At 50.2% G+C, this 12,703-nt stretch overlaps 1 protein-coding gene across 1 annotated transcript; it reads left to right on the forward strand.

Moving 5' to 3' along the window:
• The first annotated feature begins 264 nt into the window (after positions 1–264).
• On the forward strand, positions 265–12,446 carry TMEM115 (transmembrane protein 115). Its single transcript, XM_054034937.1, has 2 exons — positions 265–1,895; positions 10,747–12,446. The coding sequence occupies exons 1-2, from the start codon at positions 1,042–1,044 to the stop codon at positions 10,964–10,966; spliced, it is 1,074 nt and encodes a 357-aa protein (XP_053890912.1). The 5' UTR covers positions 265–1,041; the 3' UTR covers positions 10,967–12,446.
• Positions 12,447–12,703: the final 257 nt, after the last annotated feature.

Genomic DNA, 12,703 nt, shown 5'->3' on the forward strand with positions numbered 1-12,703 from the left:
CACGGCGGCTAGTGGAGACACACTGTCTGAGCGAGCGCACGGGCCAGCTTCCCCCTGCCCTGGAGAACTTCATCCCCACCCAAAACTACATCCCCCAGCATCCCTTTCGCCAACGGCGCCCTTGGTTCCGACCAGCCCGGTGCATGCTGGGACTTGTCGTTTTTCTCCCCCTTGCGTCCCGTGGCAGTGCCCGGCCTCGAGACTCAAATTCCCGGGGTGCAGCAGGTGGGCCCCGAGGGCGTTGCGCAGGCGCAGTGCCGTGTTGTTCGCGTCGCCTCTCGGCGGGGTAGTGAGTGAGGCACCGAGTGGCCGCGGCGCGGCCCGGGGGGAGCAGTCAGCGGCGTGGGGTGTCGAGTCGGGCCGCAGCCGGACGCGGGAGGTGGGGTCGGGCTAAGTGGTCGGGAAGGGCCGAGGCTGAGTGAGTGAGGCCCGCGGGGCCGGGCCTGGGGCAGGCCCAGGAGAGAGGCCGGGCAGCCTCCTGAGGTGAAGGGGGGCGTGAGTGGCAGGCTCAGGGACACGCCCCTAGGCTCGGGACCTGGTCCCCCCTTCCCCCCCGTGTGCATACGGCCAAGGGGAGCCGGGCTCTGCCCCGCCCGCTGGGGTAACAGAGCGGGCGGTGGGGTAACGAGGTGCAGGGGGCCCGGGCTGGGCCGGACGAGCGGGGGTGGGTTAACGGGGTGCAGGGGGCACAGAGTGTGGCAGAGGCACTCCAGTGGGGCCTGGGGCTCTGGAGTATCTGAGCATTTTGGGTAACAGGGCCAAGGGGCTCTGGGCTTGTCCCTTTTGGATTCTGCGGCAGGCAGGGTAATAGGCCCCTGCTGTGCTGTCTGGGGGGGCGGGGAGGGGAGTCTGATCAGCAGTGCAGAGAGGCTCTGTCGTCCCCCCTCTCAGTGCCTGTGGTGGCCGGTGTCAGGACTGAAGTCTGCTGTATTCATACTGAGGAAGAGGTGGAGAGAGCTGCTGGATAAATGACTCCCCCAAAAGTATCAAATCAAGGCCCCTGACTGGTTTAGTGAAGGTGTGTGTGGGCAGAGATTCAACATGAACCGGTACCTCCCAGTAGCCCGGCAGCATTTTCTGGCTGTGCTGGCCAGCACCAGTGTGGTGGTGAAGTCCATCTGTGCCACTGTCATCCTGCTCTACCTTCTATCCTTTGCTGTGGACACTGTGTTCGGGCTTGGCGTGACTCCTGGTTACCTCTTTCCACCCAACTTTTGGATCTGGACGTTGGCCACACACAGTGTGGTGGAGAAGCATGTCTGGGACGTTGGCGTGAGCCTGGCCACAGTAGTGCTGGCTGGCAGGCTGCTGGAGCCCCTGTGGGGAGCACTGGAGCTCCTGATCTTCTTTGCAGTGGTGAATATCTCAGTTGGGCTTCTGGGAGCCTTTGCCTACTTTCTCACCTATGTGGGATCATTCAATCTCTTGTACCTGTTTACCGTTCGCATTCACGGCATGCTGGGCTTCCTCGGTGGGGTCTTGGTGGCCCTCAAGCAGACCATGGGCGACAGCACTGTTCTGAAGGTGCCCCAGGTGCGGATGAAAGTGGTCCCTATGCTCTTACTACTTATCCTGGCTGTTCTGAGGCTGACCACCCTAATTGAAAGCAACCTATTGGCCTCTTATGGCTTTGGGGTCCTCTCCAGCTGGATCTATCTTCGTTTCTACCAGCGGCACAGTAGGGGACGTGGAGACATGTCAGACCACTTTGCCTTTGCCACGTTCTTCCCCGAGATCCTGCAGCCCGTGATTGGTTTGGTGGCCAACTTGGTGCATGGCATCTTGGTGAAGGTAAAAGTTTGCCGGAAAACAGTGAAACGTTATGATGTGGGTGCTCCTTCGTCCATCACCATCAGCCTGCCTGGAACAGACCCGCAGGATGCTGAGAGGAGAAGGTATTGTATGTTCCCTTGAAATATATTGTGTGGTTAGAGATCATGAGTTCATGCAGTATACCCAGTGCTAGATACCTACTAAAGATGAATTGAGATGAGTTTTAATAAGATCACAAAACTGCTTGGTTTCAAATTATTGTGTCTGGGTTTAAATGTTATAAGGATTATTTTTAAAAAGGGAATATTTGAAAATCTGCCCCTCCTTTACTTGCCTCTCACAATCTGAATTCAGGGCTCTGTGTTTACCCCCTGCATCTGACATAGGGGAGCCATCAACTATTATCTACGCTAGGATTTTTTCCCTGGTGACAGCAGCAGTGGAGGCCCAGGTGTGGGACAGCTGCATTTTAGGGCCTATGTCATCTGGTTCTACTGAGAGCAGATCTACCCCACACACTGTTAAAAACACTCCTGCCTTGTGCACAGTAGCACTCCAATCATTACTATTGCTAGTGAAACTTCAGCGATGATAATCACAAGAAGTTCTGAGGGGGATCCTTGTACAGACAAGGTCTCTTAAGGGGAATGAAACCCTGAGGTCAGCAGGTGGCAGTCCTTTTAGTTCACCTCTTACTACCTATTCTCACCCCCCCCCCCCCAAAAAAAAAAAAAAAAAAAAAGAATTTCCAGTGCAGAGAAAAATAAAGCTACCAAGGAAAGGGACTTTCCGTGCATCAAACCAGAACATTCCATCAGAAGTGGGAGCCATCTCATCATTCCCGTTTAAGAATTCAAGGGAAGCTGTTGAACCTTCCTTTTTTAAAACTATTATCTTTGTTCCTAATACGTGGCTTAGATCCTTGCCATTTTAATAATCTAGTCCCTGTGCACATGCTTAACTTTAAGTGCAAGAGTATTCCTGTTGAAATCAGTGGGCCAAAGGTTCATGAGTCTCCATGTGACTGGGGCCTTAATTTGCTCTTTGCCAGTCATGCTAGCTTACTCTTCCTCCATTTTTCAGTATAGGGAAGAAAATGAGCTGAGTCAGTTTCACCGTTTCTAGTCACTTTCACTTCCTTGATCTGTTGAATCCAGGCAGCTGGTTGGGTTTGAACTCAGTGGCAAAATATTTAAAAAGAAAAATTGCAAACACTGTTGTAAATTTGATTTCGTGAACCATTTTATTCATAGTCAGATTTTGCACACATTCCCTTTAACTTCTCAGTTGACTGTAACTCCTGTGCAATCTGATCATGTGTTTCATGAGTTTCGAAAGCAAGTGAGGCAAGAAACCTTCACATTTTATTGTCTTCAGTGTAAACATTTCCCTGTATTCAGGTTAGTCCTGTTTGGGGGAGATAGGGCTTGGAATAATGGTAACTGATTCAAGTTTCTGCTAGAGCTAGCCAGGTGGCAGTAACCTGAGCAGCTGCCACATCTGCACAGCTGCCCAGTTAGTAATTTCCCATGGGCAGTTCAGGAAAGATTGACTTAAATAAGTCTCAAGCCCCAGCTTGGAGTATTCAGACTGAAATGGAGCTAAGAACCTGCTGAAAAACGTTGCCAGCTAATCATGTTCTTGTTAATGAGGGCTCAATGTAATGGGCATATTTCTGGGCCCAGCTGTGCTAGGTGCCTTCTGCCGAACTTAGTTGAGAGCATTTGGCTCTCTGCCAGATCAGGCCCTCTAGGTAGTTGCCCAGCTTCAGGTGCATTCCACCTGGCATTCAACCGGATGGCCATTCCTTAAAGCAGAAGTCATCATGTGTTGCTTTGTGCAGTGGAACAGACTTTTGTTATATCAGTTGAGGATAAAAAGGGAGCTGGCAAAGGGTTAAATCCCTGCCCAAATGCATGGTTTCTTGGTTGCAGATGGGCTGTTGGGATTGAGGACAAAAGTGCAGTGGAGAGAGAACCCCTCTGTCCCTCCACTGGCAGGTTAAGTAGGAATGTTCATAGGTAGCCCCTGTCAGAAGGTGGCATCACAGGCCGGGAGGGATTAAAGTGGAGGAATCCTGCTAGGAGTACTGGAGATGTGGAGAATCCTGCTAGAGGGGAGGGAAGGCACTGAAATGAGATTGCATGTCTGGGTGGAGAATGTGGTCAGTGTGGGAAAGCAAATAACTAGAGTACAACATGCACGACAGTTCAGGGGGTTGCTATGTGCCCTCTTCTATGAATCCTCACATTCCACTCCCTGTTTCCACAACAGCTGCCAATGCCAGGTATCCAGAGCACTATAGGATGCACTGTAGTCAAGGTGTATTCTGGGTAGATTGATGCTTTGTTTCGCCTAGTTTTGAAGGACTGAGGGAGGAGCCCCTGCTAGGAAGCTTGGAGGGGAAAAGGAGGGTTTGGCTCCTCCAGTGCAGTTGCCGAACTTATAATAAAAACCATCTGTATGTATTTGCTGATGCCCTAGATCTGAGCTTTCTTCAGGGTTGGAAATCCAGCCCTTCTGCTGTGGAAGAAAGCTCTTCCCAGCTTCATATCACCTTCCTAGCTGCCTGCAATGTTGGCCTGGATTGGACTTCTGAAATGTCCTGCTAAGCCAGATCTTCTTTTCCTCCTCCTCAGAGCTGGCTGTCAAGCCGGCTTCTTGTAGCCCATCCAGAAGTGCTGATGCTATTGCCTCACAATAACTGCTGGCTGAGTTTTAAATGAAAGCTTCGCATTTCAGGGTAGAGGGTTGATCGTGCTTATGTGATGAGGTACAAATAAGGGTACACCTGCTCTCTGGCCTTTTAGAATGGCTAACTCTGGAGCAGGTGCGGACCATGTGGATGCTGCAGCCTCCTCCCCCTGTGGCTTGTTCTGAGCTCCACACTGACTGTTTTACCCAGAGGGGCAGTTTCCTTGATGTGGGTGTTTTTTCTCAGGAGTCTCCCTCCCTGGTGACACATCATTTGCTTAAACAAGAAGAGGCGCATATGCCTTGTGGGAGGGGAGAGGGCATGTGACCAGCCCTTCTGTTAGGGTGAGCCATTGGGAGCCCTAAGTGCCTGCACAGTAGTTGTATCTGAAATCCTTCAGTCCCTTCCTGGACCCAGGTTGACTCCCACAGAGCCTAGTTTCAATGTGAAGAACTTGCTTTGGCTTTTCTGACTGACCTGGGGTGTACAGACAATGGCAGTGAGGACTGCAGATGGCTGGGGGCATGGGCACTATGCAAAGCAGTGAAGAGACTGATGTGAAGAGTCCCTCTGCAGAGGCAGCTCTCTGTCCTAAGTCTGTGATGGGTTTAACCAGACAGGGGAAAGGGGCATGGGGATGGCTTTAAAAACTGGGCAGAATTCTCTGCCAGGCCATGGATTTGCAGCTGTGCCAGGTACAAAGCTGCCATTGACATCAGTGGAAGCTGAGTGCCTGTAGTGAGGGTGGAAATAGACATTCCTGCCCTGCTGGTGTCTTGACACCAATATTCTAGTCACATCAGAGAGCATCTGGGTCTCAGCATGATTCACTAAAGCTTCCTAGGAGTGAATTGATTTGTTCAGAGAAGTGCCAGCTGCAGCCCCTGTGCTCCGCCTCCACCCAAGAGGTCTCCCCTGAGGCTTCTCTGAGCTACCAGTCTTTTCCCAGGACCTCCTCAGGACCTGCAAGTCAGTCTTGGGGACCAGGTCTGTAGCTGCCACTGAGCGGGAGGACCTCCTCACAGAACCACTGCTACGCAACCTGCCATTGCTGTGTGCAGGTGTGGAGTCCTCTCTCGTGTGCCGGAGGATGGTCCTAGCTGGCACCACCAGAATCAGAGACCTCCTGGACTACGATCAGAGAGACTGGGTGGACCCCGTGGCCAGTGCATGGGGCTGCCAACCCTGTCTGTCCTCTGTCGTGCTCCATGAGGTGAGGGCAGCCTAGCCTCCTGCTTCTCTTACTTTCTTCGAGCGGGTCCTATGGGAGGGTCCTCCCCACTCACTCCAGCCCTCCAGAACTCATCAGGGCCCTGCCCCATGAGCCTCCTCAGCCGTTCCCGACACGCTATTTGAGTGGGCTGAATGACATCCAGCCAGTCGGTCCACCTCTGAACCAGGCCCAGGGAACATCTGTACATGCTCGTGCTTCATGCCATTCACTTACCCTTGGGTTCCACCCTGACACCAAGTGGTGGGGCCTGCTGCCACCTGCTGAGATCCAGTCTGTGCTCCACTTTGGTCCCACAGCCCACTGGGGATGTGACCCCTTCACAGTGCCATGAACACTGGCGTGACTCCCACACACACACACATACACCTGTCCCATTTGTGGGGAGAGGGAGACCCTGGCGCACATGTATGTAGAATGTGTCAGGTTGCAGCCCCTATTCTGGCTCCTCCAAAACCTCTTACTGAGGTTCTGGTTGCACTTTTCCCTTCACCTCCTGATTCTTGCACACCCCATCCACGCCCCCACAAAGTCATGGGACCTGCTCATCAGCTCCCTCCTGGTGCTAGCTAAGACGACCATCCATCATACCAGGAGAAGAGAGCTGGCTGGTGCGGGGGGCGGAGAGGAGGGGTGCTCTGCACCCATGGGGCCTATTTCTTGTCCGCTCATATCTCTAGGCAGAGTCCACTGATTCCTGGGATGCCTTTGAGGGGTGGTGGGTGCTATCTGGGGTGCTCTACTCAGTGTCTCTTCTGGTTCCCTGATTTCCAGCCTTTAATCTCAAGCCCATTCCTGTTTTCTCTTTGATTGTCCCCAGCAATCGATTATAGTCTGGACCTAGTGCTTTCTCTCCTGTAATTGAGGGGGCAGGCCTTTAGTTATGGGTGGGCCTAGATCCACCTGGCCCCTGCTCTGTCTCAGAGAAGGTGGGACGGTTTGCTTTCCACTAAACCAGCTCTGGGAGAGCAATAACAATGGCGCATGTTGCTGGTTCAAGCGCTTCCTCTTCCTCCAGCCAACCCAGGTTCCAAGTGCTCTCTCTCTTTCGCTGGCGTCTTTGCGTATGAGCTGAGGAGGAAATTTCAGGTGAGTCCTGTTGAGATGGTGAGGTGAAGTGGGATCTGGAACAGGCGTAAGCCCTTGGCTCATGTTGGTGTTGCACTGAGTCTCATGCAGTTATCACAGACCTGCTAAGTTCCGTCTAGTCCCAGGAACTCCACTTGAGTTGTTCCCTTTGGATACACACACCAGGGTATGTTTTAAAGCAACTTTAGTGATAGTGAAACCAGCCAGCTTGAGAGCCTAAGAGACACAACCCACAGAAATGGGGATCTGATGAGCAGTAGTGCAAACTCCGCAGCCCCAATTACCTTGTCAGTATGCCTCAGCCCTGTCTCAGAGGGAACGCACTTCTAGAGATGAGACAATTGTTTCTTCCCCCCCGTCTATCCAATGAATAAATTTGGCAGGCTCTTGGACTATGGCTGGGCAGTGAAGAGAAATGACTCAGAGCTGGAATGTCTCATTCCTCCGGCTGCATCTTGCACTACACAGCATAATTTCCCAGTAGATTATGAGCGCTCCTATATAATGTAGCATGGCAAATGTGAGTCAATGGCCAGTGCAGATTCAGAGTAGAGACACTGCAAGGGGCTTGCAGTGAGGGTTGCATTGTAATCCATTACTGACTTGGAAAACAAATATCCTTGTTTTTATGTAGAATAGATAAAGCACCTTCTTTTGCTCCATATATTTTAACCTCTCTAGTCTGGCTTCCTGTTGCAGTGAGGGTTAAATTACTTCTGAGACATGGGGTGGGACAGGACAGTTCTAAAGATGGGTTTCTCTGTTTAACAGGCCTTTGTCTTGGGTCCTTGTTCCTGCCTTTCCCTCTCTTCTTGCTTCTCTGCTACTGTCTCACCACTTCCTTCTTGTTTTTGTGGGTGGTGTTGGAATTATTAATTTTTGCACATGGTATTACTACGACACTAATTTAACCATAAATTCCTTTATTAAATCCAAAGGCCAAATAGTGTTTATACAATTGCTTTGAACATGCCTAAAAAGCCTAAATAATAAGCAATTTATTACACCCAATATAGTAACAACACATAAGCATTTGATCAAGATACTTACACTCAACGGGCTAAACCCAGGAGTGCTTAGACCCATATTGGTCTGCTGCAACATAGTCATGCAGATGTTAGCAATGAACCCTTTAAGAGTTTACTTTTTCTGCCCTTCAATAAACAAGTGATGTCACTGCCAGTTACTGACCTCAGCTAAAAACCAGTTGGAGACAGTTCACCCTTATTTCCAATCTTAATCCAGATAATATTTACAATCCTCAAGGCCTTTCCTCCCCTCCCTCTTGCTGACTAACAGTTTTTCAATGCACCGGGGCTCACATAAGCTTTAACACTGGTGTGGAGGGTGGGAAGGGCCATGTTGGCTCATTTTAAGACAGATTCTCTTTGTTTTATTTAAAATCATCCGCAGTCACCCATATGAGTCAAAGGCTGCCTTTTTAGAAACTTCCCCTTATCTCATCAGTTAGTCTTTGAACCAGATGTCCTCCCGACTTCATTCCCTCTGGCCTTATGACTCATTATTTCAAGGTATTCCTTGTACTTGCTAGTCAGGGTCTCTTTACAACACAAATATATTTTGTTAATCAAATTTAAACTAACTCTAATTTGCATTTTTATATTTATCCAGCAGTGGTATCTCCTAGGCTGCCTTTACCCCTTCCCCTTCAAAGACCCTTTCTCCCAGCTGGGGGCAGCTAAATGGGAGCATTGCCTGACATGGCATTTCCCCACCCCTAGACAATGATTGCCCTGTGTCAGTAACTCTCCCAGCCTCTTCTGACCCAAAGAACAAGAAATACACTGGCCAATGTGTGCTGCACCCTCTGACCTGTCAGTCTCTTCCACCTCCTTTCTTTCTCCCTTCCACTTCAGTCTCTTACCTCCATCTGCCCAACGGTGAAGCCTTTGTCCCTCTTACTCTAGTGGTTCCCCAGTGGCAGCAGGAGTAAAACTGTCAAGGATGGTGCCAGTTTCACTCCACAGTTGCATTTCCGGCCAGCATGCTTAGGGGGAAGCAGTTTGTGTAGGAACAGCCCAGGGGAGATTCTCCCAGGAGAGGATGGACATTGGTTAACACAGGGCAGATTGGGGCACAGGATGCCCCCAGGCCTGCACCAAATGTAATCTGGCATTCTGGCATGCATATATTCCACAAATACTCCCACACTCTTCAGAATTTCCCTTCAGAAGGGTGGGGGCTTGACCTCAGCTGATGAGCAGACATTAATCCCAGAAAAGGAGGAGATTTATTCAAGGGATAATGTTATCAGCAGAAGAGTAACAGAGGCACTGAACAGTGCTCCTGGGTGATCTAACACTACAGCCAGGCTGAGGCATTCAATAAGCTGATTCCGTGGTTAGCACCTTGTCTGCTTCTCTGCCAGCACCATATTTCAAATGACATGATACCCACAAGGAAGGGAAGCTGCAGTTTGGTCCTGCTGCCTTCTAGGACTCCAGCAGTGTCTGTTTTGGGGCAGGAGTTAGGTGGAAGGACCAGGGAGGAAGCGATTGACTCTCCAATAAGTCAGATTGTCCAAATACACATCTTAGGAGCCGCTTTGAGCTCCCAGTGAGGACCTAGAGGCCCTAATTCAGAGGCCAGTGTTTGAAATCTGTGTCCTTTGTCTGAAGATTTTAGTGTAGTGTGTGGGAGGAAAATGTTCCCTCTTCTGTGTCCAGACTGGCTGAAATCCTTCATTGCCTAAACTGGATCACAGAATCGCTGCCCAGTCCCTATTAGTATTTACTACTGCAATAGTGCCCACAAGTCTCAGTCAGGATCAGGGCCCTGTAGGTGCTATTCAGACACATAGTAAAAGATAGTCTCTGCCGCAGAGATCTTACAATCTCGTGGGTCTCCTATCAATGCTGCATTTGGAAGGGATATGCCCTTAAGTGCAAATGACTGTACTTGGGGAGGGCAGCAGGAAGAGGGTCTTGGTTCAGATGCTGTCGCGACTGAAGCCAAGATCCTGAAAGATTCTTTCCCTTGGGAGACCCTCCCAAGTCCCATTCATTGGTGTTTTCACCAAATGTGGTTCTTGGTGTTGATGGCCTAACCTGGTGGGTTGCTGCCTTTCAGGAGACCCTGATCTGTTCAAATCTTAGCAAGGTTATCCAAGACGTAGCCACAGGAGGGTCTGTGCTTATTGGTGGCTAGATCTGGGGAATATCTGCAGGAGCTCTGCATTTCCCTGGCACTTAGGCCTCTGCACTGTGAAATTCCCCTGCAAGGAATGCCCACTAGGGAGGACTGTGTTGGTGCATTCGCTACTGCCCATAGCATCTCCCAGGCAAGAGCAACCAAGTGAAACTGACACAAAAACCCTACTGGAGATAGGGAGTGTGCAGGAAGTGCAGAGACACGTCCTTAACTCTTTGCTGCTGCTGAGGGTGCTCTGCCATGGGGAGATGAGAGAGGGGACTAGACTAAACCATAAAGCCGTTGCAGACTGGGAGAAACAGCAGCCAGAATAAATGGGAAATACACCTGAGTCAAGAGGGATGGAGAGCTGCATGCAGGTTTGGTGGAGAGAGTTACGAGCCAGCAGGAGGTAGGAGCACCAAGGATGGTAACTTTAATCTTTGACTTCACTGAAGCCACTTTTAATTCCATTTACAATAAGGATCTGGCCCATTGACTGCATTGTAGTCAAAATTATACCAGTCACTCAAAAGAGACTGAACAAGAGGAAGTGGGGCAGAAGTGCAGCAAAAGGAGAGTGGGTGGGAATCTGAGCAGGGCTATCGTATTAGAGTTCTTTTGCTCCCACCCTAGTGGTTATTTGGGCTGGACAGATGGTCGATAGAAGCATTGGAAGATGTCCCCCGCCCCCCTGCAAATACCCATGAAGTGCCCAGCACGCTATAACATGTGCCTTTTCCCTTCTCCCTGGGAGTGCCTGAAGCTGATCCTGCACTAACCCTGCATGTCCGTCCTTGTCCTACAGACAACTCGCCCTGAAGGCGCTGAATGAGCGGTTGAAACGCGTGGAGGACCAGTCAGCGTGGCCCAGCATGGAGGACGATGAGGATGAGGGAGGTCCCAAGGCGGACAGCCCGCTGCTCCCTGAGAAGAGCCAAAGCAGCCGGGATGCCAATGCTGCAGGGAAAGGAGCCAGCCAGGAGTCCAGCCTCATCACCTTTGAGGATGCTCCCCCTCAGCTGTGACCTGTGAACATACCGCCTCCCCTGTCAGAGTGATCCCTCCTATCTTCTCACAGTCCTGTCTGCTCCCCAGTAATGCTGTCTGCAGGGAGCAAGGGGACACCTCCAGCAACCTCAAGGGGAGAGGGCTACCTCATTCCAGCATTTAATAGCCACAGTTGGCTGATGCCGTGTTTCTAGACTGTCTCTGGGTGGTAACCGTTAGCCAGTGCTGGCTCCTTGGAAGGGCTCTCTCTCCTGCTGGGGCTCTGGTTCTCATTCGCTTTCTTCAGTGGTGATGTGAGGTTCCTCAAAGACACTAAGCAGGGCTGGGCACCAACCACCAAGGGGGGTAGACTCACGTGTGTCTCTTCAGCACAGGACATGGGCTGGTCTGTCCAGAGAGGCCTTACGCTGGCCGCCTCTGCCAGTAGCCACCACTGGGGCTAACTGACTGTATATGCCTCAGTAGTGGCCATGGCACTGTCTGGGCAGAGGCACTGGACTCATCCGGCCTCAGAATTTGCCCTATGCATGGTTGGTCAGGTCCCAATTTTGAAGCCTGTGTGCTAGACCACTAGATGACCCTCACAGCATCCCAGAGGGCAAACTCAGCAAGTGATACAGCACTTTCTCTCTCTTACTTTTGTGGTGGTGGTTGTTAAAAAGTACCCTGCAGCTTCCTTTTTCCTTTTCAAAGTTAGTTTTGTTACTGATCTGAGGAGTGGGAAGTCTTTCTTAATCCCTTTGCTGTATTAACCCTTTCCCCTCTGGCCCCATTATCTGGCAAGAACTGACTACAATAAATTCCTGAGTTGAGAATTTGCCATGATCATTAGATAAGCCTGTTTAGCTACAAAGTAATTGCTTAATACCACCCCCTTGCTGCAGCTACCTACCTTGAATTATTGACTGGAAAGCCTGGGACCACAGAGCTTTGAGACTAGTCCATGGACATACATCAACCCTAGTCTTTCTGTGGGTGTCCTAGAGGGGGGTTAATTTTATTTGTGTTATTGCTACTTTGGGTTTTCTCCAATTTCTTTCGCGGTGACTTAAATTGTAACACAGCCTCTGAACTGGGTGGGACCTGTGCGTTCACTGCTGCTTGGATGAATCATCTGTGCATTGATTCTTTGTCAGATGGCAAATCTGTTCTGTTTTATGGTGGGGCTCTGGACAATTCTTCCAACATCTGCTTTTTCCCCTCCCTTTGATTAAAATGTTGGTTTCCCCTCTCCTTTTCCCCTCCTCTGTGCTGATGGGATTTTTTTGGAGAGGGGTTGGGGGGATTTATCTGGAAAAGCTTTCCTTGAGAACCAGCCCCCCAAGACCATACCACTCCACCTTGTATACTTCCCTGGGAGGCAGCTACCAAATTGAGGAGTGTGCATGTGTGATTTTTTTTTTTTTTTTTTTTTTTAAAGGGCCACAAAAGAAGGTTTTGTCAACCGAGAAATAAACATACAGGAATTTCAGTATCAATAAACAATTATTTCAAAGAGTGACTCTCACTTTAGTTTGTAGATCACCCAAAGCCCAGGTCCTGTTTGGAGGGTCACCTTTCCATTTCATTTTATTTCCCTTATCTGCTCTGATCCCTACATCACCAGTAAGTCCGAGTCCCATCCTAATGTGTGGCAGAAGCTTTCAAACTGTATGGTTTTTCTGAGCCATTGATGATCCTTCTATTTAAGAGCAGCTGTCTCTTTAGTCTAGATGGCTGCTAGAGCACAGGGCTTGAGACTGGCTCTGCCAAGA

This window comes from Malaclemys terrapin, chromosome 7 (assembly GCF_027887155.1).
Source record: "Malaclemys terrapin pileata isolate rMalTer1 chromosome 7, rMalTer1.hap1, whole genome shotgun sequence".
Lineage (NCBI taxonomy): Eukaryota > Metazoa > Chordata > Testudines > Emydidae > Malaclemys > Malaclemys terrapin.